Here is a 26,904-nt window from a genome sequence, read left to right on the forward strand (position 1 = left end):
TATGGAGGAGGGCATGCAGGTTAGAACAAAGTCATGCGTTGGACGTAGAAATGGCGGCATCCTCACCTCACATTTGATTGTGATAAAAGGATTCGCGACAGATATTCTTCCTGCACTTTGTCTTCGCGTGTATGGATTTCTCTCCCAATTATTTTGGTGCCACCTCTTCGACATCGTCACTCCCCTCGTCACTTCCCTCTTGTGTTGCCTTGCTTTACTGGCACCGATATGCTTCTGTAGCTTGGAAGCTATCCCACGTCCAAATGCTTCGATAGGTGCAGAGGATCCTAACCCTAATGGTGAGAGTGATTATCGACGATGCTTCTATCAATCCGATTCCATTCCGGATCATATGTGCAGAAGTACGAAATTGATTGAGAGGGTGACTCAGGTGCTCGCCTGATGACTGACCTACCAAGAAGCTCAGAATCGGAAGAGATGTCCGATCTGATCCCTTCGACACTCTATAAAGTAGGATTGATGGCCGTGCATCATGTACAAGCAAGTGCAGCAGCAGATAACTCGAGGATCTCAGAAAAAAGCAGTGCATACTGATCGCTCTCCTCCACACTTCTTTTCCGTGATGTTGATGAGCGTGGAATCTTCGTCCCACATAGTGCTCGCCAGCCCGGGCTGGCCGTGACTTGGCACCTCCGATTCGCTGCGGCAGATGAGCAACGTCGGCCCGTGTCTCTACCTGGCCGGGCGCCATTCAGGGAAGGTGATGGCTCAAAGCTCTCTGTGCATGCTCTCCCTGCAAGTTATAGCATCCTTTTATATATATATATATATATATATATATATATATATATATATATATATATATATAATCAGAAATCTGTCACCAGCTTTGGCTGTGTGTTGACTCAAAGGCTGAAAGGTGGGGGGATGCTGCACCTATCTAGAAAGAAGAACAAGATAAAGTAGATTCCAACAATCGTGCAGATAAAGTGGATGCCTCCAGCTGCAGTATAAATGATTGTGCTCCCTCGTCTTTGAATTCCCACCACAACACCTAATTTGAATTGCCATTTCTTCCTATTCCTGTTCTTTGTGTTTGTGCATCCATCCATACATAGTTTCTTCTCTTTTACAGCGCACTAGCAGGCAGCCAATGTCACGAGGAAGGGATCCTTTGGTGTTAGGGCAGATTGTTGGGGATGTGTTGGACCCTTTCACTAGATCTGCTACTATGAGAATTATGTACAACAATAGGGAAATCTCGAATGGGAGTAGGCTAAGGCAATCGGCTGTGGCGGATAAGCCACAGGTTCAAATTGAAGGGAATGATCCAAGGAAGCTCTATACACTTGTAAGTTCGATGTCATAGCTAGACGAGTGTTTTCATGGTCTTGTTGCTGTGTCAACTTGGAACACATGCCTGCAGCCTCTTAACCACATATCAAAGCCTGCATACATAAACCAGTAAATCGATTAATGAATAGGATTATCGATATCGGCTGTAAATTATAAGATATATTGTTAAAAATGATTACTTAAGCAGGTTTACTACTAATTTGCTAACGCTATTTTCGTATTAGATATTAAGTTGAAAAAGAAATAATACTTTAATCTGCAATTAACCATATAGATATCAACTGACTAATTGTTATTATTTTGGATCTTTATGATTCTACTATCTTACTTTTGACTTGATAAGGTTTTTGACACTGGACAATCTTAATTTGTTGACATAAGGTGATGGTGGATCCTGATGCACCAAGTCCAAACAATCCAACTGATAGAGAGTATCTGCACTGGTAAGCTAAAAATTATTTATCCAAAAATAATATCATATATATATATATATATATATATATGATTTTTGTTTGATTTAATTTTTGCAAGAAAAATGTACTGATAAATGATGTTTATATATTGAAACAGAGAAATATAATCCCCACAAAATATTTTTACCAAGACTACCTTCTTTATTTCATCTCTCTAGTTTAAGAAGCTAGTGGACAAGAAATCTAGTTTTATATTAAATTACTAAAATCTAGTTTTATATTAACCCATTCTTATTATCTTAGGCATGTCTATCAATCCACCAAAACAAAGTTCTTCTCAATCAAGTAACTCATTGGTCTCTTGGTAATACTTGTTAGGTTGGTGACAGACATCCCAGAAACTCTTGATGCAAGTCATGGTGGGTAAAACTTACTCTAATAATCTCTTCCTAAATGCACAGTACTATGACATTCTCAAATGACATAAATTTGGTTTTTGATGTGTTTTTTATATGTATAGTCCTCCACTCTTATTTTCTAATCACCCCAAAATAATGATAAGGACAGTAACATATAAACTATACAAAATTCTGTAAGTAAATTGGAACCAAACACTATTTGAGTCATTAAGTTACTTTGGCAATAAGACCAAACTGGCATAATTGCTAACATCTAGAATTTGTCATGTCATTGTTGATTCTGCACAGGTTTCTTCAGACTAAAGGGAAAAATAAAAGAAACATAATACATGAATTGACCATACCAGAATTCTCTTAGCTAATATCAACTATTTCTTTTCTAATCCTAATTAATTATTGGAGAAATATAACTCATCAATTTTACCTACAATGTGGAGTTCTACCACAATTTCTTATGACAACATGTATGCTTCAGTTATTCAGAAATTTGAACTATCTAGAAAGTGGTTTCTATGTTCCATTTGCTTTTATGTTCGAGCAAATTAAATAATATGCTTATGTGAATCCAAGAAAAAAAAACATTTGGCCTACACAAATATTCTCATTCTTGTTCAGGAATAAGTGGATAATACTGTCCTGTGTTATTTATGTAGGCCAGAAGAACACATGATGTTTGAAGCAAATGGGTTTGTGTTTACCCCTTTCAGTGCTCCATAGTTCTGCAGGAGGAGATGCATATGTCATGTGTGTTCAATCCATTTGCAGCAAACATGATGTGCAATATATATATATGAATATATTGGATACTTGGAGCATATATACATGCATAACTGGAGAAAGAAATGAGGTTGCCATGCTCCTTTACAAAGAGGAGATTGCGCCTCATTCTTCTTCCTACAAGTGGTAGCACAAATACGTATGCTGCACACGTACTCGTGTACTGTTGTGCAAGCTACAGTGCTTCTTAGAAAGCCTGGTCAAGCTCTCTGCACGCATGCACGAGTACGTCGACTCAAATGGCATCGATATACTGCTGCTGCTGCTACTACTACGTAGTGGACAAGAGAGAAGGGCGGGTGATGGCCCCACCTCCAACAAGTGTTCTTTCTTTTCTCCTGCAGGCCCCACTTCCCTGCGTCAGTCGGCGTGGCAAGGCTCCGACCGGAAATCGAGCTCGATGGACGGCTGTTATCCTCCCCCCCCCCACCAGCTCCCGGTGATCAACGCTTGACTTGACGCCTTTGTGGTTTGTGCGGGCCCACAAGAGAACCATGGTCGGCCTCTATTTTCATGATCTTTCCATCAAGCACTCACACACCTAAATGTTCTTTTGACTAAGATGAAGCAGCAATATTATATACAGGCAGGCATGCAGGCACGTCGAGGAGACACTTCAAATGCACTTGAGATGGCTGTTGATACATATATATATATATGCGAATGTTCTCTCTTCTCATGCAAACTAGATCATAGTGATGTTAGGAAACTTAGTCACTCATGTTATCTGCAAATTGAATTTTTCTATATTTTGCCTCTCATAGCAACATATATACACAATTGCATCACCAAATTCTTCCATGCATGGAAATATATGACTGTGTTAACTTTCTCTATCATATTAGTGAAACTACTGTATACTATTGGATATGAAATTTTGGTCCTCTCAGTAGCTAACATCTGAGATATACACATATATATACATCTGATACTGGGAGGGGAATTCCCGGGATCAGTTCACTGGGTCATGATGCCTGTATAATTGTAATCATCCTTTGACGCATGTCATTAAATATTGTGATATAGTATATGAAATCTTGGTTCTCTGCCATGTGCTACTGGGAGAAGGATTCCCGGGATTGAATTGGCTGTGGAGAACTCAGAAGTGGATCAACATCCTCCTCCATCAATGGATTCAATTCCCTAAAGGTGCATGTGAAGTTGAATGCATAAAATCTGACAAGAAACCGGGAACGTTGTTTCAGGAAACGAGATAGTGAGCTATGAAAGCCCACGGCCACAAGCCGGGATTCACCGTATCGCACTTGTCCTCTTCCGTCAGCAAGTCCAGCAGACTGTGCATGCGCCTGGGTGGCGTCAAAACTTCAGCACGAGAGACTTCTCTGCCTTCCATAACCTTGGACTCCCTGCTGCTGCTACCTTCTTTAATTGCCAACGAGAGACTGGTTGTGGAGGAAGAAGGTAGTAAATAACACACTAAGAACTCCATCATCTAGGTCATGATTCATGCATCCATCCATATTTAGTGTCAGGTGAAGGCGATCATCGACGTGTTGGATCCATGTGAAGAGTGTCTTTTAGGTTTGTCGATGAAGCAATTAAGAGTTTCGTTAAGTAAATAAAGAACAATATGTTGCATGTGATGTGATACTTTATAGCTGGGTTTTGACACTACTAAGATGTATGTAGATGAGATTAGCTTATTTTGAATTTAAGATTCAAGCAAGAATAATATATATATATATATATATATATATATATATATATATATATATATATATATATTCCATGTATAAAATGTTTTGAGTGATTTTTAAGGGACTCATGTAATTTTTCTTCTGATGAAAGGTTCTAAGGAAGGGGTTAACAATTTCTTGAGCAAAGGGAGTTCTCAACTATGCATGCAGGCTATCATAGATGGAAGCTTGAAGACTCTCCAATCTACATCTAATTGAACTTTTGTTAGATAAATTTGTCATAGTTTCTTTTTCCTTATTTATGATGCCTCAATCTTGAAGATTCCATTTGGAGTCTTTAGTATGTTTTTCTTTGCTATATAATAAATAATTAAGCTATATGGTTTCAATGTATCCAATCGTATGTCCTCTTAATATGAGAGGGTAATTTAAGAGAGAGTGAGAGGTTTGGCCGTATGGGGTTGAGAGGAGAGTTGACAGAGATTAACAATGTGTTGTGTGTTATGTCACATAGTTACTGCATGGTGTAGTCACAGTACATTGAGTCTCAATTTCTATCATTTACAGAGCAGAGGAGACACCTTTCAGCTCTCAGCTTGACATATGATTACCGCACATCAATATCCAACACCTTTGTGGAAGTCGAAGCCTTTGGTATGGTAATATACAGCACGCCATCCTTCACCTCTGCCTTGATCTGCTCCACCAGCACATTGTCCGGCAATGCAATCCTACTGCTGTATCTCCCATAGCTCGTGGCTGACCATTCCTCGGCTTCTCCTTCCTTCGCCGGTAGCTTCTCGGCCTCGATGACCAGCATCCTCTCCTCCACCCACACCTTGACGTCCTTCCTGGTCATGCCCGGCATATCGAACCTCATCCTGTACTCCCCCGCTCCTTCCTTGATCTCCCACGGCGTCCTCCGCCTTCTGTAGCTTCCCACGCTGTCCTCGCCGCTCAGGGAAGGCAGGGAAGCACCGCCGTAAGCGAGAGGATCCTCCATGACTCTCTCCATCGTGTCCATCATCTGCTGGATTGTCCTCGCCGTGGGGAACCTGTCCCAAAGCCCTGAAGAAACAGCTCACATATGCCCAAGTGATTGCTTAGCAGCCGTACATGCATTGGTGTCTCAGACTAATTGGCTTTGCGAGCTTACCGATAGGGGAAGATGGAGCTGCTCTCCTTTTGAGCAGGGGTTGGCTTTGTTGTGGCTTGCTGGCTCTCTGCATGTGATCCAAGTTGTCTCTGCTCTGAGCACCCATGGCCGTGATGTGCCACCTCCCGCAGTTGATCGTACCTCTCCTGGTCGAGAGGAGGACTGAGGAGGGGCCGAAGCTGGAGAGAGCCAGTGACATCTTCTTGCCACTGTTGGTGACTCGATCGAGAGATGGGATTCGGAGAACAGACGAAACAGGTTGAGGATGACGGGCACTTAAAAAGGGAGTGGAGGACTGCTCCGGATGTTTCCGGAGATGTGCTCGCTTTGATTCCCGTGTCTTCTGACGCTTTCTAGATCACGCCGGAACCTGGACCCACAGTGAGTTGGGTCCACTGTCGATTTGAGATGTGGGACCCATCCTTGTCAGCGGTCGATAGAGCCACCCGTTCCTGAACCGGGTCAAACAAGGAGCGGTCGATCTAGCCCTGAACCGGTAGCTTCCCTTCTTTCGAATTTGGAATCGGAATCGTTTTTTATTCCGATTTCGAACTGATACGGTCTATTTTAATTTATTATTATTATTATTTAGAAAAAATATCTCTCTTAGTTGTCGTTTCTTTGAGTTATTGAAAGAGACATATTAAGGGAATTTAATCATTTATGTTTTTTTATTTTTTTACACGTTTGGAATCGAATTGAAATCCTCAATTTTAGTTTTGGTTCTGGAAGATTCTAAGAACCGAACCGCTAGAACTTCATTATGGTTCAACTAGTATCCACCGAACCGTTGACCTTCTTCGATTTTGATTCAAATCGAATTATGATCAAATCCATATCTATAGTATTTATCGTTGCATGAAAATAAATAAATTATTAAATAAGTAATTTGTTCCTACTATCTTTTTGAAAGATGCTTCGCTTTCAAGTAATAATTAATAAAGTAACTATTACTTTCATTTTTGTATAATACTATCTTTTTTGTCTTTTCTCGATACCTTTTCAAGTTTCTTATTGAAGATTATTATATAATTTTATTTTTATTATTTATAATCCGACATCGGATGAGATCGACGATGATAAAGGGGGAGAATCGACAACAAAGAGTGTAGGCTAGGGGCGATGAGTGATAGGGGGAGTCCAGAATATGTACGAGAACAAGATAGGAGTGATAATCGACGACAAAAAGTAGTGTCGGGCACTTTGTGGGCAATAATCAATACTAGCGAGCTATGAGAGTAAGTAGCAACAATGTAGGCAACTAGTAAAGAGCGATGAGGAGCAAGCTAGGAGCAACAATCGATGATAAGGAGTGGTGGGGGGGTAGGACGTGAGCAATGATCAGTAACAACAAGCAATAGGGACATACGATAATAATGTAAACAATAGCATGAGACAATAGAGGGCGGATTATGACTGTGATCAACGACAATTAACGATGGGGGGAGTCGATGGTAAGAAACAATAGGGGATAAGCTAGGGGTGACGATCGACAACATAGAATTATGGGGGTAGGCTAGGAGCGACGATCAACAGTAATGACTGATGGGAAGAGTCGATAGTAGTAAGGTGCACAAGCGAGCGCTACAGAGAATATAAAAAAAGGGTAAAAGTATAATTAGAGAGGCTATGAATATAATAATATTATTTTGTTAATTTTTTAAGAGGTTGTAAAAAAATAAGAAGGGGCTCTCAATAGTAAGCTCTTTCTCATTTGGTGTCTATATTTTTTCTAATAACTTAAACGTCCATTGTCGTCATTCGCTACCCGTCGCCTTCGTCCCGTTGTCTTTCCCTACTGCGAGGCCCCACCTCTTCCACACTACTATTTCTACCCTCACACTCACACTATCACCTTTGTGTGTTTGCCTCCACCCTATCGCGAGACGTCATTACTACCGTTGCCTTCTCCTCTTCACTTTTAGACTGTTCTTCTCTTCTTTTCTTTTTACACCGATCATATAGAAGCGATAAGGCCTTGCAGCATAGTAGATATAGTTATGACGGGACAAAGGTGACGAGCGACAATAACGTATATTTAAAATATTAGAGGAAAGAGACAATAAATAAAAAAATAAAAACTAACGGCACCTTATGAGAAAATCACAAACAGAACTTTTTCAAAAATTCATCCCTTTTGATCCATGTGTCTCTTTTGGGTACTTATTTGTGAAGAAATTATTCAAATTAATTTACCTAATGAGTTTGTATTGTTTTGGTTAGTTAACATATATTAAATTATCAAAATACAGTAATTCATTAATGACAAGCCATATGATAAAAATAAAAATTATTAGTGGCTATGTTTAAGCTTGAGAACACTTGTAGATATATTTGAGATTTGGTGACTTAAAAATTGATGTTATTTATTATTTTATTATTTTTAGTTCTATAATTTGTCTTTCAAATTGCTCATGAATTCCATTTTTGTATAGATATAACGTCCAATGAGCATGGTCTACAGGGGATGAGCTTATGGAATATACTAAGCATATGTCACTTGGAATCTTTTAAACCACAATGTAGATCCAATGGCATGCAACCTAAGCGTTCACTGTGTATACAATAGTCGGAAGCTTTGTTCATATTTGGCAGACATCACAAACCAAACCATTTGCTTTCTTCTTTCTGCCGTCTTCTTCACGTGGATTCCTCTACACATGCAGTCTGTTGGTTATACTCAACACAAATCTGCAAGCAAACAAAGCAGCGATAAGTTTATCCACTAAGGGAACACCAGTACGAAGCACCCCACCATTATCTCGTGGCCTTCAAAGCGTCCCCGTGACCGTCCAATCCGGACAACCCCGGGTCACGGGCTCCGTATCCCACCGCTATATGTATGGGCACCGATGCCTCTCCCAGTGAGCTATCAGAACCAGAGAGAGAGAGAGAGAGAGAGAGAGAGTGACAGCGATGGAGTGGAAGCTTAGGAGCGTGGCGTTGGCCATGGCGGTGGTCCTGGCGGTGGCGTGCACCATGGAGGTGGCGGCCCAGAGCTTGTGCAAGATGAGCCAGGAGGGGCTGGACGCATGCAGGCCGTGCATCAGCACGGTGAAGCCGGCGGAGCAGCCCAGCGACGCCTGCTGCGCGGCGCTCAAGCAAGCCGACCTGCCCTGCCTCTGCTCCTACAAGAACTCCGTCCTGCTGCCGTACATCGGCATCGACCCCAAGCGCGCCATGCAACTCCCGGCCAAGTGCAGCATGGCTGCTCCCCAGCAGTGCTGATGAGATGCTGCAACCCCATTGCTTTGCTTGGTGCTTCTTTTAGGTCTGTGGTGTTTAGGGTTATCGTCTTCAGGGCTTGGAATGTGTTCGTCTTGTGTACCATGTCACCGTCGTAGAAGTGCATCTTTTCTTCCTTCGCCTGAGAACTACATGTTGCTGATCAGGTTATGAGTACGTACCGGTCGAATAAATGCATAAAATGAATCATAACCAAACGACTAATTTAAAGAAGTTGCTCAGTCATAAAACGAAATAGCTTTGCAACCATTCGTGTTGATGCAATCACTCAAAGTATGGTAAAAAGAATGTGAAACTGGATGGACAAAAAATATAGTGTAACAAAACCAACTCTTTTTTAGAGTGTAATCTAATGTTAAAGAGTATAAGCTTTGATACCATAAACGGGTTATACCAAAAACTGACTTGTAGACTTATGGCTTATTTCGAGACTATTTTTAAAATACATATTTTTAAATGATTAAAATTTGTTTTTTTAAATTAAATAATGTTAATTTGTTTTGGCATTAAAGATTGGTAATTTTGTTCTCACATTTGGCAAAAACATGAAAGAGTTCATATCACCCACCTCAAGCACTTTGGATAGATTGGACGCTACTTGGCTAGGAATATGACATAGTAGGGGGTGGTGGAGAAGAAGAAGGCCCATTAAAGAGTAAGTACTTTTTTGAGCTGAGATCCGTCCAATGCACCTCCACACTTATTGCCTCCTCCTGGAAAGCCCTACCAGAAGACAATTAAGCATGAGCAGAAATAAGACGTTTGACACAATGCCCGTACCTGCTTGCTAGCCCCCCACGGATCCCTAATTCTGTCAGATGAGCTTCCAGGACAGGTGATTTCCGGGGGTGGATGGAACACGGGGATAGGAGGTTAATCTCCACTGTCCTGGATTTTTTCTTTTTGAGCAGATCAAGATGATGTGAGATACTAAGCATGTAAACACCGAACTCGTAATCAAACAAGAAAAGTCGATCATATCATACCTCATCTACATTAGAGATTCCAATAGCTTCAGTATACATTGCCCTAAAGTCACAATGGTCATCTGGGTTGGGTTGCAGGCTCTTCATACATCTGACAATAAACCTGCCCATTGGAGGAAGGGGTGGCTCCAGCTCCAGCTCCAGCTACAGCCCCAGCATTATGTTTTCAAGTTCAGGTTTGACTATTTCAACCAAGTGGTAATGCAACTAAATGATGATAGATCACCCTAAGCACAACTGAACAGCGTCATGTGCAATATCAATAAAGGATCTCGATTAATTGTTTCGTCATGAAACTCAGGAGGGGGCTATTTGCCTAATCTCAGGATACATTGCGTACACATCTTTAAGTTACGGTCAGATTGTAGACTAAATACATACATATATATATATATATATATATATATATATATATATATATATATATATATATATATATATATATATATATATATATATATGCTTCACTAAAACCACAGCAAGAAATCTAGGTCTACAAACACACCAGGATATCTTTTCACGAAATATAATGGGCCTCCCCAAATAGCAAACCTGCCTCTTCATAATGCAATCTGCTAGCTGTATTACCATGGGGTATATTAATAAATTCTAGAGCATGATTTGTTGAATCAATGCCTTGTGTATATTGTGGCGGCATTATGAGTTCTATCAAGGTAGCCTCCTGTTCCTCATCTGTCATATGGAAACTCGTTATCGTTTTCCATCACTTTGAATGGCTGCGGATGATTACCAGAGCAGTACAAGTACCACATCTTGAAGTATGCCCTCTCCAGATTAAGAACCTGCAACAGTTTTGATTAGTAGAACTTACAAATAACAACCCTTCAGCAAGATGTGTGCACTTAAAATGCATGTATCTCTGTTATATACGGCCGTCATTGTGGTTGAGCATAAACATAGACCACTGGAAGTAGAAAGATTCTTCCTGGCAGAAGGAAAAATAATGAAAATGGAAAGAAAAAAAGAAGACTGACTGGCATTTAACTTACCCATCTCTTGGTGTCAAACAGTGGGCAGGTCATCCTTACAGCCTTTAGCCTATTCGTAAGTGCCTGAAGCTTTGAAGGATTTTCTGCCAAAGTTACGGCCCTTTCTTCATATTCTTTCAAGCTAATAAGAAAAAAAAACCAAATAATGATATTATAATCAATTGTTATCTTTAAAAACAAGCAAGCTAGGACTAAGAATAATCACCTATTTACAATCATCTCATCACCAAGTCCAGTGGCTAGACACAGGGAACCAGCCACCCTGGTAGCCATTTTCTCTAAAGGAAGTGTTATTATTGGCAAACCAGCCCATAACACATCTGTGCCAGTTGTGTGACCATTACAAAGAGGCCTGCACAATTAGAAATGTATCTTAAAAACAATGGCAAAACTACACTTACAAGTGGACGTATAGCAGAAAAATATAAAAGAAGAATACAGACGTGTCAAGGAATAGGTCAGCTAAAGCACTGCGCCTTATGTGTTCATTCTTCACAGCAACATCCGTGAATATGATTTGATCAGGCTTCACTCCCTGAGCAGCAGCATCTGCACATGCAAATCTGTGTAACAACTAGAAGTACATGTACATAGGCATATGCATGTGTGTGAAAGGGTGTCCTTGCATAAATGTCAATGTCTTTCGTCTGTATCTCTAATAAAGATCTATCAAGAGATCATCTAGGCTTCGATGTCAGTAAAACTGATCATTATATTAGCCCAAGATGAATAACACGATGGGTTGGCTAGGTAGTATACCCACCTGACAAGTCCTCATTAAGCATATTACCAACCAAAAGTAACCTGAAAGATCTATCAAGAGATCATCTAGGCTTCGATGTCAGTAAAACTGACCATTATATTAGCCCAAGATGAATAACAAGTTGGGTTGGCTAGGTAGTATACCCACCTGACAAGTCCTCATTAAGCATATTACCAACCAAAAGTAACCTGGGTATATATATATATATATATATATATATATATATATATATATATATATATATATATATATATATATATATATACATAATCATTCCTTTTAGCTCAAACAGCAAGGCATCCAAGACCATTGATGCCTCCAGCTCTTTAAATTCCTCTGTGGCTTCTTACAGGTGTATATGTCACAGGAAATGACAAATAGGCCCAATGATTCAAGTAAACCAAACTTAATAAGAGTGAAAGATTGATATTTCATTCAATTATTTCATTTAGTCGATATAACTCCCATTACGGAATAAAGATGTCTAGGATCAATATCTATATTCTTCAAATTGCATTGACACAGAAAAAATGACCATATCTGAGGCAACATGACTGATTAACAGTCATCGACATGAGTTCACAAAATTCAGGTTGGTGGATCTAAAAGTTGAAAGGTATTAGGTTGATATAGGTCTGTATAGGGTTGGGGTGAACAATTTCAGAACTTATGCTGGAGTTAGTGAAAATAGTTATAATCTAATCTAATCTACAGGAGATGCACCCTTACAACAAACTATATAATGAAGATACTCACATGCACGCAGCCTTGTCTCACCAGCTGCCGGAAATCTCAGCAGCCACAGTGCGCTATTTGGAACACGCTTGAGAATATTGCACCTATTCAATTAAATGGTCAGCAGGAAACACAACCTTGGAGCATAAATAGAAAGAATATTGTGCAGTGCAAAGATGCAAACAAGAAGACACCATGATAGATTAATGACAATCAAACACAACTTTAATCCTAAAGAACCAACAAACGGAAGATTAACCACATGTGATAAAAGTACCAGGTATTGAATATATCTGGGTCCATCTTGTACAGTTGGTTGAAACATGCGAAAATAAATTTATCTTCTGGTAAACCATAATCTGCTCGCTTATGCCGACATACAGGATTCAGAACATCACGATTTTTCTGTTATGTAAGATTTATACAGAGCATAATTAACAGGCTTAACTAACATAAAGCATTAGACAGATGGATTTGAAACTTAACCTGTTTATAGTCATTCACAAAATAACAATGAGGAAGATGGACTAGCTTCTCCGAGTATATTTGTGACAAATGTGTAGGAGAAACAAACTGCAAGAAAAAAGAAATAAGGATATAACATAGTAACACATCATGAAGTAGAATAAGTAGTTAGATTAGGAAAGGTTGGAAGAAAGTATCTGTTGTACCTCATCAGTGACTAAGTAGTCAATGTAACTTGCACCTGTGGTCCCTGGAAAACCCATGTAAGAAACCTGGATCGGTGCTGGTTGCATTGCGAAAATTTCATTCCTTGCACCCTAAATAATCACATTATGTTAACACAAATCAGATGACATAATGCACTTAATCGTAAGACTAAAAATGATGTTGAGTGATCCATAAGTGCAGATGGGTTGCTTGATGAATTAGCTGGATTAGACTCTAGCATATTCCCTTCATACAAATTGCCCTTCTAAAATTTAGATATAAGCTTGTATGAACTAACATTTCAAGACCTGTTCCCCATTCTTTTATGTGCCCTATTCATGACTAACTTTCCTCTCGCAGCACTGAAAGCCTCTCTGCTCTCTCACTCCACTGATTGTCAGCTGTCTACAACAGCATCAACCACAATGAAAGCAACAACCAAGTCATTTTCCATCCACCATCATATCCACAGCAACAACCTGACATCACCACCGTCTTTACTGCTTCCCAGCCCAGATGGGGGTCAACCTCCATGTGATGTCCCTTTCCACACCCAAGATGACTATTTTGGACCTCAACTGCTCCCTATTTGCCATCACTCAAGAATTGCAACAAATTTATCCTTTCTTTTTTATTTTCTAGTGGGGGTTTTTGATAAAAATTCATTTAATTACCATCATGTTTACTATATTGTATTTGTCTTTTTGACTAGGGACAATCTCAACACTATTCAGCCCTGTTCGAACAAGCAAAGCCCAAGCCCAAGAAACAACAGCCTTCTCACCACAATCCAATTCCTAATAGGACACGGATAAGGGCAGCCCTCATACAAATAGGGGCAGCCACCAAGCAAGAATGGTACAACAACCCGACAAGAGAATTCTAAGTGCTGCGTCCCAAAAAGAAGACCCTAAGAAAGAGAATCCTAATTGTTGTGCCCCACAAGGAAAGTCCTTAAGCCTTAAGGACTTAGGGCACCCCTCACCCTATAAAACAAGGGGTGCGCCCCCATAAAGAAGAAACCAAGGAAGCCCTCAGCAAGGAGCCAGTTGGCCCTAATTTTGCAATCTCAAAGCAATGAAGAGCAACAAAGAGAAGAGAGGGAAGAATTCTGCGCCGCAACAGCCAACTTCTTTCGGCCGCAGCCTTCCTCCTCGCGTTCCAGCAGCCCAAAGCTTCGCCCCAAAGCTTTGTCTAGCTGCTGCAAGAAGTCCTCAATGCCTACTGCCTGCTGTCCAACCCTCAAGAGAAGTTCCAACAGTGAAGAGAGGAGACCGAGGACCGACAACAACCACAACTTGCCGAGAACACCGACGTGCTACCCAAAGACAACCTGCATTTTCACACACCCATAAGCTTTCTATCACGCTTGTAATTCCGTTGTTTTAAATATTGTTGTTAGCATTTTAACTTTACTAGTAATAAAGGTTATTTTCTTTTGGTTTTATGCTTGGTATTTCTGCAATAGTTCTCCCCTCCGTCAAAACTTCCATCCGATATGGTATCGTTAACGGATCGTTGAACCTGACCCCCAAGCAGATCACTTTTGTAGGCTTTGTAGCAAATTTACAATATATAAATTTTTTTGTGAATGCCCAATGATAACATACATGAGTAATGTCCAAAGCCATTAACCAAAATGTATAAGCATATACCTTGGTGTAACCATTAAGATTAACTAGGATGTGTATCTTATCTTCATTGATCTTTCGAGCAATCATGTCAGATGACATTGAACAGACATCAATGAAATGTTCTGCTTCAGACTGGATCCGCTGCCTCCACTCAGTCCCATCGTTTTGACTCAATGCATAACAAAATACCTGGACAAAGCATGTTTAGTAAGGAGATACAAAATGAAGAAAAATACCAGAAAAGTTCAAAAAGGCAAATGAACCTCCACATTCTCTCGATTGTGCATCCCAAACACTGAGCCCATAAGATGCGACAGTGGGTGATTACCGAAATCACTGCTCACATATCTGCAAAGTTGTCAAGACTTGATGAGTAAATAAACATGGGTACTGCATGCACAGATGATACGGTGGTACCTACCCCAACCTTAGTCTCCCATTTTTACCCTCAGACTTGACAGGTACACGAGGTGGATGAGTGAATGCTGGAAGCACATAACGTGAAGCAATTAAAGAGCAGTGTGCTGCATACTTTCGGCTACAAGGAAATAAAAAAAATAAGAATCAACTTCAGGAAATATGTTATTTGAAGAACAGCACCTTAAGCAAAGAAGGTAGAAAAGTTATTATTACATTCAATTGATAGTCACCTTATCTCTAGTGCAAGCATAGGATCAATTGGGTATGCAATAGCATGAAATGGTTGCACACTTGGAAGAACTGACATCTGAATGTATAAATAGTATTAGAGCCTTTCCAACTCTTACAGATTTGCAATTAACAGATAAATAAATAAAATAAAACTATTCTAATTGGATACCTTTATCTGCCTTCTAATGATGGCCTCAACTTCTGCAAACCTCTTCTCCCTGTCATCCCAGTCACACACACACTGTAAAATGAAAATAAGAGAAAAAAATTAAGGAGCGACAAAAGATGAGGATAAAAAAATTCACCTTAACAAAATATATTTGCTCCATAATATCTGTGTATACTTTAAACCAATGTTTTTAAAACCGTACCGCCCGGTCCACTAGCAGATCGGTACGTGGACCGCCTGCTACTGGGCGGTATCAATGATATAGCCCCACATTGGACGATACGAGATTGTATCGGAAGGTAACAGTCGAAACCAACCGTTACCAGCTGTAACAGTACTTGAACGGTCAATTTGACCATTGGAGCTCTCCTCAAGAGTTTTTAAACCCTTTCCTCTCTTCTATTTCAATCCATTTCACTGTCTCACTCTCTCACTCCCTTGAACTCTCTCACTCTCTTGCACAAGGCTACTCTTTAAAGCCCAAAAAAGATGTGACACTATTCTTACGTAATTTACATTAGGTTTACTAAAACTATAGTAAATGTATATTTGTTTCTAAATTAAAAACCCTATCCTAACTTTTTCTTTTTCTGTTTTTCAAGTATTTTCGAAGGGTTTGATATGTATTTTAACCATACCACTCGGTATGCCATATCGAGCAAAACTTGGTACAACGGTACGATACAGTATTCAGAACCTTGATTTAAACTGAACTAACAACATAGAAGTTGCACAAGAAAAGTTGCATAGTTTCAACTGAAGCTGGGTTGGAGCAAGATGGACCACTGATGACATACTATGACAAACAATAGCATATACTTAATTTCAATATGCTACATGTATACAGACGAATATTTTCAACTAAATCATTTTCCAGGGATAATACAGACAAATTAGAAAGAAAATGATAAACGAGTAAAAAAAAGTCACCAAAATATTTTCTCAGGAACAAAACAAACAGACAAAACAAGGCACAAATAAGCACAGAAAGATATATGATGCTTAAAAGCCTGCAGTTTTTACCTGTAAAGTATGTAGAAGATTACAAGTTGCTTCAGGAAAATCTGGACGTAGCATCAATGCCTGTCTATAACTTTTAATAGCTAATTCCACAAGTCCACTGCAAATATTTCATTCCCAAGAGAATCAGTACGTGTAGATAATGTAAGGATGCAACATAATCAAACATGAGGATAAATTCAAAGATTAAAAATAAATAAACCTGTCTTTATAAGCTGAAGCCAAATTTGCATGGGCTTCGGCCATATTTGGTCTGATACTCACAGCTCGTACATAATCCTGAATTGCTTCAGTAACTCTACCAATCTCCTTAAATGTATTTCCCCTATTAACAAGCCCATCAGCAGCTGAAGGATCAATGCGAAGAACTTCGTTGTAGCAGGCTATAGCATCTGCATAATTTCCCTGTAGTACACAGAGATGCATCATTAATTTGAGAACTAGCAGGGAAGCTAATATTTAAAATGAGAAGGTGAGAGACTTTTGAGTCCTTCCATTAGAAAGCATCAGAAAATATGAAGTAATTGAAAACAGGAAGAACATAAATGTAGCAACCTGTTGCTTGTAAATTATAGCTAAATTGCTGAAAGGAGCAGATAGCCCTGTTGTAACTGATAAAGTTGCCTTATAGCACGAAGCAGCATAGCTCATCATGTTGCTGATATGACAAGAGAGATATCTTTTAGGGAAGAATAATATAATTATCCAAATAACAATATTAATCAAACATTTCGTCGAGCTTACCACTCCATGTAAATATTGCCAAGGTTTGTCAAAGCTTGTGGGTGATTAGGTTGGAAAGCAAGGCATGACTTTGAACATGATACAGACAATCTCAGATGATAAGGAAAAAACAATACTAAAATAAAAATCAAGCATTTAAAAATAATAGTTACCCTGTAGCAGCTGATAGCCTCTTCCACTCGTCCAGCATCTTTGAGAGCATTTCCCTTTGAGTTGCAGTGACAAAGTTAAGCACATCATATTACTTTGGAAAATATATAATTTTTTTATAATAAAAATAGCATCATAACACAAAAGACCGTCACTATACCAGATTATTATAAGCTTCAATGAAAGTTGAATCACAATTGATAGCTTCCTTATAATGTAGAATTGCCAAATCAAGGCGACCTTGTTCATAATAGATGCCAGCAAGACTCCCTGCACCCAGTATATCCACTTAAATTTAGAAGAGATCTAGTGCCACACCATACAAATTGAGGAAATATTATACAACATACTATGATATCATCATCATATTTCAATGGACCTCTGTGTGATGCATCTGTGTCTGGCATCAATAAAAAACAGTTTTCTGTTGCACGGAATGCCCTAGTGTAATAATATGTATGGTCAGCTAAAACTACAACTAAAACGAACTCTATCTAGCTTATTGCTAAGTTGCCATGCTCTTGGCACATTATTACATAAAGTGCTAAGTGCCTGTATGAGGAATAGCTTGGCCTAACTCTAGATGAGTAAAACATAAAGTCTTTATCCAAATCACCACAAGTTGAAAAAAATAAGTACCATCAGGAGAGAAATCACTCATTAAATTTTCCAATAACAAAAAGTTCTAGAAAAAGTGAAGCAGGGACGAGAAGTTCACCCCATAAAAAAGTTCAAGTAAAAGATCAGTGGCCAAAATCATCCAAAATCCCCTTGCCAAAACAAGGATTGAAGAAGCTCTCATGTAGCAATACTAGGAACACACAAAGCTATTATTATATCTCCTTGTTGATGCACACCCCCAGCAGATCAGATCACCTTGATAACCAGCATAACCTCAACTTGAACCATATAGTTCAGATATTAATTAAGAGATTACCAACTGATGAACAAAAGAATAACTTACCAGAAATCTCAAGGACTACTATTTATTTTTCCCATGAAGAATATTTCTTCAATTGTTTGTTCCACAGTGAAAACAATTTTTCCATCACATAAGATTTGGAAAAAAAGGAAAAGATCGATTGGCAATATTCTCTCTTCAAGATTCAAATAATGTCAGAACTATACATACCAACTGGTATTTACTGGTCCAACCAAGGGCAAATACTGAACCATATAGGTTGGTGCTGGCTGATACTTAAGTTATTATTCTTTTTTAAAGATACCAGACGTCATAGATTGGCATACCACCTGGTATGTTCTTAACATACCCATCCAATCGATTACTCAGACCACTAATGGACTGGTATTTGAAAACTTCTCTATTCAACATGAGAAATGGCTTTTAATCTTCTTTCATCCTAATAAACTGAAAATTATCCACAAATCCCTTTGCAACAAACATAAGAATCTACTTTTCCTTTCTAATCTCTTATCTCAGTGAAAATATATTTTCCTAATTTCCACTGCAAACAATCATGCCACAAGCAAATGAACAGAAGAATAAAGTACTAAATGACAGCAAATAAACAAAACATAACGCAACCAAATATATTTTGGAGCTTAAGAACAATACTAACCATACGCCATTGTGCAACTTGGACGTGCCTGTATAGCATGCTGATAGCACATGATGGCCTCTTGCGGCATTCGCAGTGCCTGGAAAAAGCCAAAAGAAGGATCCATTTTGCACCAGAAACTAGCTCCAACAGTTGCATAGATATTTTGTAGACAATTTAGGAAATCTTACCTTGTACACATTCCCTAAATTCAAGTAAGCATCTGCAAATGCTGGCTTAAGTTTAACTGCTTCCTGAAAATGAACAGAACTATAAGAAGTCTAGATATATACAACAATCTGTCAGTATTGCTTTCATTCACATAATACAAGAATAAAATGATAAAACAAATTAGCAAGTTGTCAGCATAGATTTAAGATAAACAGGAAAACTTCAAAGGTCAAGGAAAGTTTGATGTTTCTCATACACCACTGAGTGCTACTGTATTACTGAAGTCAAATTACCAATTACAGGTTCACATCTCTAAAAATATGTATTATGAGCATTCATTATTCAGCACATCACAAATTGGTATGTGTTGGTTGGTGTTTATCTGTGCAAATGTGATCCAGACAGGGACCGCCCTTTGTCCAGGTGCAGTACAGGACTCACCATACAGTAAGCCTCGACTGGGCCTACCATCTGGTCCAAGGCTATTACTGGTTCCTTTAGTTGTTGTTTTTTATTGTTGTAAATCCATACTAGGTAGAATTTAAAAAATTTTAAATGACATCAATTGAAAACTGGATAGGTTATCCACCTTGTAGTACAGAAGCGCCCTGTTAAGATCTCCCGACTCCATAAAAAGCCCAGCAAGGTTGGACCAAGCAATTGCAAATGTAGGTTGTATTCGTAAGGCCTCCACATAGCAATTATAAGCCTGTAGCAAGAAAAAAGAAATATGCATCATGTAAAAACCGCAGGAACAAAGATGATTTAACATCATAATACAACAAAGAAAAAGTTTAATTAATCAAGAACTTTTAGGTTTTTATTTTCATAACTAGTATATGGATGGGATTATAGCATAGATATCATGGTCTTTGAATCTTACAACCACAAAGATACCAGTGTGACATGACTTCTGCCCATTAAGCTGACAAACAATCTATGCAGCTGCATATGCCTATGTTGGTGGCCATACAATTATGCAGTGAACAATGTCACTTCCTTGTTGCAATCAATTCTACTAGTATATTATTTATAAAATTATGAACATGTCAACGATAAGACAATTTTAGTTGATTACACATTTCTAAATTTCTTACAATGTATCACTTGCAGAACATCTTAGAGTTGAAATATCATTCCATAAGTATAAGATTCAGCCATCACATGCATTTATCTTTTTTAATTTATTTTGCATTTCTATATTATAAGAATCTTTTATATGCTTTAATATGAACCATTATGCACCCAAATATAAATCATGAAGGTACCAGGAGCACACAAACATGAACATACCAATTGTTTTTAGCCTCCACCATTAAAGATTTGTGTTCATAGAAAGTTCCATATAGCATTAATTTGTTTCTATAGAATGCCAATGTTTCCTCTATATTTTCAGAATCATAGTCCCATGCAAATGTTCCACAGCCACATTGGAATCTAACATTCAAGCATATCGGGTTTAGAGGTTCTAGTTTAGTTATGTTATCTTCAGGTGTTCTTATATAAATATTGCTTTATTGGTTATGTTGTCTAAATGGCCCAATAAGAACCCTATTGCGGGTTTTATTCTAAGTGTAGTTTAGCAAAAGAAAGCCACCATCTATTAGGTCGTTCGGATTTGTTGTTTCATAAATTTAATGCCTTTTTCAAGAGAGCATTTGAAAGGATTTCAAGTTTACAGGAAATAAAGACTTGTTGCATAAGTTTTAATTAGGAAACTGCCTTTTTACCTGTTTTGTGCCTCACTAAACGTGATTAAAGCAAGCAACTGAAAAGTAAAGGAAGAAGAGAGGGAGCCACTAATTTGTCTAGCAGAAGCCTCTCCATTCAAATTACCTGCCTCACCCATGGGCAAAGCAAGGAAAGTTCAAAGAAGACGTTTAACTTGGTGTTGTTCGAAATCATAGATGGATCAGTAAGGAACCTCATCAAATTAGTTACAAGGAATATAAAAAACGAATTTTTATTTTCAAAAAACCACAGCCAAATCCTTATATATAACCTGATGACTTGTATCAAGGAACATAAACCAAATCCTTTATAATTGACAGATATAGTGACAAGGGATATTCTTTGAATATTTACTCTTCTTTTGGAGGTTGAAGGTACATTAAAATTGTAATGGCTAAAATACCACCATTTTATGAAGCAGGCAGCACTCTAGATCAATCAAGAAACTAATTTAGTTCAGTAACCATCATGAGTATTTTAGTTGTTGTAATCAACTAAATCCACTATGGCTTAAATGGATTCAATCAATTAGACACAATTCAATCGAAAATCACTGATCTTATTGGATCCAGGTCAAGCACGGACCAAAGTTATCAAGGGCTTGAGATGCATTAAAGGGCTAAAGTCTCTTAAAGCTGGAGCCCGTGTCTATGGCAAGAACCTTTTTAATGGAAAACTCACTGGGAATAATAATTAATAAGAATATGATCAAAAAATGACATGCAAGTAACCAAATCATAATTTTTGCTTATGAGCTCAAATGCTATAACTTGTTTTCATTGCAAAATGCATGAAACTGAAGATGATATTCACATCTTGAAAGAAGAATGCACCAATACAGTCACCAATACATAAAAAGATAACAGCAGTACTGCAACAAAAAAAAAGCATAACTAAAAATACAGATAATTAAAACAACAAAACAGTCCCTATAAATAACACAAAGTCAGCGGGTTGGGTAAACAAATTAAAATTTAGCATAATATAATACAAAAGAGTAAAAAAAAACAGAAGATAGAAAAAGGGACAACAAAGAAGCAATGTCACGAGATCAGTTTATTCTTACCTTCTCATTGATACACGGGGAACGATAATTGTCCATTTGTTAGTTACTCGTATTCCCAATCATGAAAATCGTGGCAGAATATATGATACAGTGACTTATCTGATTGTCTTGGTTTGTGAATGAAATCCAATCGTGACATAAGGTGTGTCTTCCGTGAACATCACCAAGGCAACTAGGCACATGTCGAAGGAACACTTAACTGAAGTCACCCTATCTTACCAATCAAATGACCGCTATTGAGTGACTTCTGAATATTTATGATTCTTTTTGACATGCCAACTTTTTCTCATAATAGGACAAGATGTCACACAAGTCAAACTACTTAGAGAAACACAAATCAAATATTTGCAATTAAGGTCAAGATGGCTCTTCATCCTTGAATAGTTAGCTCAGAAATGGTACTTAATTTACGTACTTAATTTACCCCATAAACCAATGTTCTCATCAGTAATAAATGGGCTTCCTAGGTACATGGCCCAAGCCATTTAGCCATCTCCGCCGCCTAGAAGTCTAGAGCTTTCAGGTTTCAGGCCAAATAACAACATGAACACCTAGATGGAGCTTACCAAGCTACAAAGTCCCCAATCGCCAGCTTTTCAACTGGTTTCTTTCACAAATAATCATGGATAAAGAGTAATAGGAGAATACTAAAAAATGAAATTAAGAATACATTTTTTTTCCAAAAGTTACAAGAAAATGTAAATTGTTTTATGTACTTATATAATAAACAATAAGAATAATACATATGTTTGCTTGTTAAATATTTTTTTGTTATGCTGTTTTTTGTCATTGTATCTTAAATGTTACAATATGCTTTTTCTTTTGTTTTCTTCTTCTATTTATATTAGCATTTTAAGTAGTATCTTCCATCAAAACACATGTAAAAGAGATATAGAAACAAACACTCAACAGGTCTTAGGACTATCATTGGCATATCCACCATGCAACAGTGGATGTTAAAAAGTCCATCTTATGTGATCTCTGTTAAATCAGGAGAACTGCGTATCTGTCATCAAATTTTTTGAGAGCTTTAGAATTATTAGAAATGTTTCCAATTATTTAATGTACACATATGTGAAAATTTTATGCTATGATTTCCTAAGCACTCGCCTAGCACATAAGCCTTTAAACTAATATCATCACTCATTATTTGAGCATTCCTAAATGAATTCAGAAAACAGATGTTCTTCCTTTGAACAACTAGCACTAGGACCAATAGACAAAAAAACTGCCCATAGCCAGCATATGGTGCAATGCAAAATACATGGAAGTTTGGTTGCCATCTCCAAAAAACTATTCGGGAAATTTGCTACTTCATAAGCATAATATAATTTCTAAAAGAGCAAGAAAACACTTAGAGGACAAATAAGTAAAACATGTTATTTATATTTTATAGTAACTTACATCTTGGATTAAGCCTTGTGCCTTCATCAGATTCCCAAGATTGCTATGAGCATCAACCTAACTTTTAAAAATTAGTACATGTCCACATTATTTAATGTAAGATTAAAAAAACAGAAACTTAGAAATATCATTTACCAAACGAGGATTTAGTGCAAGGGCGTTCCGACAACATTGAGCTGCATCGGTCAGTCTACCTATTCTGGTGTATGCACTAGCTAAATTTGACCATGCATCAGAAAAGTTCGGCCGGAGCTGCAAATGAAAATTCAGAGTAAAAGAGTAAAAAAGCAAGTTTAACTAAAGAAACATGAACAAAAGACGATCAATTAATGGACCAAAGAACAATAAGTTTTTAAATCTTTGTAGTTGAAAAGTTTTTTCAAGTTGTTGGAAGATAGCCAATCGCCTATAGCATAGACCTTTAGTGTGTTGAAATAACTAAGATTATATCATTCTGCAATAAACCTTCAAGTACAGCAGTAAAAAAGTGAAATTGCTTAACATAAATATGAACCATCGGTCTGACAGGTTCAAAATAGCAACAAATATGTTTTCATAGCAGACTCAGAAAACTTATACAATTAGGAATATGACAGGAAAAGAAGTAGACAACCATTCGATACTACAAAAGATATAGATAGGCCAGCTGCCAAATGGAATTCTGTGCCTAATTTTCACTACAAAAATTTGACTATGTTAGTTATTCCCCTTTCACAACATATGCACTTAACTATCCCTAAAAGGGACTCTTATGCCATATCAAGGAATGAATATCTCTTGATCGGTAGCTGCATATAATCTATCTAACAATAGCCATAGAGATTGGAACTTAAGATAACAAAAAACCAGATATAGACATATTATTGAAAGATTTAAAGGTAGTTAATTTGGTTTCCAGATAGAATGAGTTGACTTCGAATCGGAAAAGGAATCAAATCCTTTCATTATGCCTGACATAGCCATGGATCCAATCAGACAGGTAGATGACCATACATGAAGATTAAATAAAGCAGTTTTATGTCCAGCAAGCTTTTAAGTCATAGTGTGTTAGAATTACTTATGCAACCATTTCAAAAGATAGCCACCTATAAACATGTTAATGGACTTTGCTTCATAGGAAATAAAGAGTGATAAATAGGTACATAGGGTCAATGACAGTAGACTATCATATAATGGCTAACTTAAACCAAGCATCTTCAGTAACAAAGTCTAAGTTTGAGTGACAAAGATCATAGTCTAATCACTGACGGTAAGGTGTAGTTAACACCACCTGCCAAGGAAACTATGTAATCTCCTTTATAAACCAAGTGAAATGAAAATTGCATAGAAAAGAAAGCAGAAGAAATAAAAACCTAACAAGTAGAAGCAAGAGGAAGAATCACTAAGAAATCCTAAGTTTACCATCAGAATCTGTTACAATGTCAATATTGCAACGGTAGCCTCTCGAAGAAGAAAATTTGCAACCTAATGAATCCCCAACTTACATTTTAAAGTAGAAAATATTAGGAATAGAGTATCGTAGGTAAAACAAGCATAGAATGAGAAAACAAATAGATAAGTACAAAGGTAGAAGTCTGTTAGACAGATGCACAGTAAGTATAACTACCTTGATGGCAGCTTGATAAAGTTGTATAGCAAGATCAATGTCACCCTTTTCCTGTACCAAGAACATCTGAGTTATAATTATTTGGAAATAATTTACCATGTCATAGATTAGGATCAACAAAGTTCATATAGCTAATGCAACATAGACAAACAAACCTCACTAAACGTCAAGAATGTGTCTTCTTAACCAATACCGATTTCTTACCTTCCAAGCATTTGCCATGTTACCATAACACTCTGCAAAATGTGGATCAATTGCAAGAGCCTCTTGGTTCTTTGCAATACACATGTCAAAATCATGTAACTGAAATGCCAGAAACATAAATAGAAGTCAGAGACTGCAATGTTCAAAGATAAGGTAATAACTCCAAAACAAATTAGATCATGATGTAAAAGATATAGGAACATATAAAGTAAAACAATGTATGACCTGATAGTAAATAGCACCAAGGAGGAGGAGATTGTCTGTTCTTTTGGGGTTTTTCCTATAAATGGCATTGCTGTGATCCAATGCTTGATTATAGTTTCCAGCTTTGTAATTCTGGTGAGCAAGGGCCAAGTGCATGTCTTCATCACCTAAACCATTCGAATGTATCATCACAAAAAGAACCAATTCGGTAAGAGACAATAATCCAACACCCCAGAAGGAAACCTTTAAAAAAAAGAAAGATCTTTTCTTAAACAAGAATTCAAACTCTTCTGCTAGTTCCACTTAGAAAAGAACCCTCACTTATCCAAATAAAAGGCCATTCTTTTGGCATCATACATCACGTATTCCCACAGCAAGAAACAGCACGAAACATGGAATCCACAAAACAAACACAAAAGAACGCAAAGGAACCTTCAGTCGGCTTAGCAATCAAGGGCTTGATGTCCGCGGAGCCATCAAGCAACTGCAGGGCGAAGGGTATTTCCTCCACATCGGACCCCGCTGGGTGGAATCCTAACCCGCCGGCCACGTTCGCCCCGAACAGCGGCTGCTGCTGCTGCTGCAGCTGCGGCGGCTGCGGCTGCTGGGGCTGGTGCTGCCGCGCGTCGGCCTGCAGCGAGAGCATGATCGGCGCCGGCACGAACCCTAGAATCCACCGTAAGATCGAGGGAGGGAGACGCCCAGCGACGGGATCCGCGATCGATCGGATCCCTGGGAGGATCGAAGAAGGGAAGGTTCGATCGGATTCCGGCAGATTTGGACCACCCGAGCGCCAGATTCTTCGCTCTCGTGTTCCGCTGTGGCTTCGGTTTTACCGCTGCTTTCCCCTTCCTCGTTCCTTCCCCTCGCCTTCAATTCCCGTCGGCAGCTAAAAAGGGTGAACACCGAGGCGTTCTAAGCTTCAGGTTGATCGCATTAGCAATGTTATGCGCGTACATGATCTGCCGTCCATTTGGGCCGCTGTGATTCACCGGAGCGTAATTGAAGAAGGGTTGAGATCGCCTGTGGAGATGGAGGAGTTTGCCCTTGACTCACCGTATTTATTTATTTATTTTATTTTAGTAAGTGGATCCTTTAAAGCTAAAAAATTATGGCTGACTTGTGTTAAATTTCAAATTGATATTAATACCCAATAAATGATATTTGATATTTTTTATTTAATAACAACAAGGATTAACAGTTATTAAGTTGACTTTATTAGATATATATATATATATATATATATATATATATATGAAAGATTTAAATATTTGGGAATATATATTTTAAGTTTGAGGAGCAAATATGCTATTTTCTAAATTTAAAATAATATATGTTAATACCCCCTGTCAAAATTTATGTGTGCTAATATAATCTCAAGCTCTTGCACTGTTTTCAATATCAGAAAAAAATGTTTCCTCATGTTTTGAAATATAAAC

The 26,904-nt window shown here is 38.1% G+C and overlaps 4 protein-coding genes across 5 annotated transcripts; 2 read left to right on the forward strand and 2 right to left on the reverse strand.

The window, feature by feature from the left end:
* The first annotated feature begins 1,019 nt into the window (after positions 1–1,019).
* LOC135628475 (protein VERNALIZATION 3-like) lies at positions 1,020–3,765 on the forward strand. Of its 2 annotated transcripts, XM_065135143.1 has the most exons (5): positions 1,020–1,312; positions 1,699–1,760; positions 2,109–2,149; positions 3,271–3,423; positions 3,513–3,765. In XM_065135143.1, exons 1-4 carry the CDS (start codon positions 1,115–1,117, stop codon positions 3,378–3,380), a joined length of 411 nt encoding a protein of 136 aa, XP_064991215.1. In that variant the 5' UTR covers positions 1,020–1,114; the 3' UTR covers positions 3,381–3,423; positions 3,513–3,765. The 2 variants fall into 2 exon arrangements, with proteins under 2 accessions (XP_064991215.1, XP_064991214.1); XM_065135142.1 differs by having other exon boundaries at positions 3,271–3,765.
* Positions 3,766–5,076: 1,311 nt separating this feature from the next.
* Positions 5,077–5,999, reverse strand: LOC135628474 (small heat shock protein, chloroplastic-like). Its single transcript, XM_065135141.1, has 2 exons — positions 5,741–5,999; positions 5,077–5,652 (listed from the first exon to the last, which is right to left on the reverse strand). The coding sequence occupies exons 1-2, from the start codon at positions 5,937–5,939 to the stop codon at positions 5,192–5,194; spliced, it is 660 nt and encodes a 219-aa protein (XP_064991213.1). The 5' UTR covers positions 5,940–5,999; the 3' UTR covers positions 5,077–5,191.
* Positions 6,000–8,594: 2,595 nt separating this feature from the next.
* LOC103983548 (putative lipid-transfer protein DIR1) lies at positions 8,595–9,114 on the forward strand. The gene has a single exon (XM_009400782.3). It carries the CDS (start codon positions 8,657–8,659, stop codon positions 8,966–8,968), a length of 312 nt encoding a protein of 103 aa, XP_009399057.1. The 5' UTR covers positions 8,595–8,656; the 3' UTR covers positions 8,969–9,114.
* An 858-nt stretch (positions 9,115–9,972) lies between these two features.
* Positions 9,973–26,345, reverse strand: LOC135628821 (probable UDP-N-acetylglucosamine--peptide N-acetylglucosaminyltransferase SEC). Its single transcript, XM_065135747.1, has 28 exons — positions 25,898–26,345; positions 25,487–25,632; positions 25,262–25,360; positions 25,058–25,108; positions 23,587–23,703; positions 23,452–23,508; positions 19,840–19,959; positions 19,271–19,333; positions 19,101–19,179; positions 17,681–17,790; positions 17,523–17,576; positions 17,371–17,438; positions 17,182–17,284; positions 16,829–17,031; positions 16,630–16,726; positions 15,607–15,678; positions 15,437–15,513; positions 15,208–15,324; positions 15,050–15,134; positions 14,808–14,975; positions 13,152–13,262; positions 12,967–13,053; positions 12,758–12,885; positions 12,502–12,584; positions 11,426–11,531; positions 11,188–11,334; positions 10,983–11,103; positions 9,973–10,775 (listed from the first exon to the last, which is right to left on the reverse strand). The coding sequence occupies exons 1-28, from the start codon at positions 26,109–26,111 to the stop codon at positions 10,662–10,664; spliced, it is 2,997 nt and encodes a 998-aa protein (XP_064991819.1). The 5' UTR covers positions 26,112–26,345; the 3' UTR covers positions 9,973–10,661.
* Positions 26,346–26,904: the final 559 nt, after the last annotated feature.

This window comes from Musa acuminata, chromosome BXJ3-1 (genome assembly GCF_036884655.1).
Source record: "Musa acuminata AAA Group cultivar baxijiao chromosome BXJ3-1, Cavendish_Baxijiao_AAA, whole genome shotgun sequence".
NCBI classification, from domain to species: Eukaryota; Viridiplantae; Streptophyta; class Magnoliopsida; order Zingiberales; family Musaceae; genus Musa; species Musa acuminata.

What these genes read in the sequence shown, in the direction of transcription:
- LOC135628474 (XM_065135141.1), bottom strand. Translation starts at nt 5,939, where the DNA reads ATGTCACTGGCTCTCTCCAGCTTCGGCCCCTCCTCAGTCCTCCTCTCG. An exon ending in AGCTCCATCTTCCCCTATCG is followed by an intron (nt 5,653 to 5,740) that starts GTAAGCTCGCAA and finishes CTGTTTCTTCAG; the next exon opens with GGCTTTGGGACAGGTTCCCC.
- LOC135628821 (XM_065135747.1), bottom strand. Translation starts at nt 26,111, where the DNA reads ATGCTCTCGCTGCAGGCCGACGCGCGGCAGCACCAGCCCCAGCAGCCG. An exon ending in CTATAATTTACAAGCAACAG is followed by an intron (nt 17,032 to 17,181) that starts GTTGCTACATTT and finishes TGTGTACTACAG; the next exon opens with GGAAATTATGCAGATGCTAT. An exon ending in TGAGACAAGGCTGCGTGCAT is followed by an intron (nt 11,532 to 12,501) that starts GTGAGTATCTTC and finishes TTGCATGTGCAG; the next exon opens with ATGCTGCTGCTCAGGGAGTG.
- LOC103983548 (XM_009400782.3), top strand. Translation starts at nt 8,657, where the DNA reads ATGGAGTGGAAGCTTAGGAGCGTGGCGTTGGCCATGGCGGTGGTCCTG.
- LOC135628475 (XM_065135142.1), top strand. Translation starts at nt 1,115, where the DNA reads ATGTCACGAGGAAGGGATCCTTTGGTGTTAGGGCAGATTGTTGGGGAT. An exon ending in GATAGAGAGTATCTGCACTG is followed by an intron (nt 1,761 to 2,108) that starts GTAAGCTAAAAA and finishes AATACTTGTTAG; the next exon opens with GTTGGTGACAGACATCCCAG. An exon ending in AACTCTTGATGCAAGTCATG is followed by an intron (nt 2,150 to 3,270) that starts GTGGGTAAAACT and finishes TTTCTCCTGCAG; the next exon opens with GCCCCACTTCCCTGCGTCAG.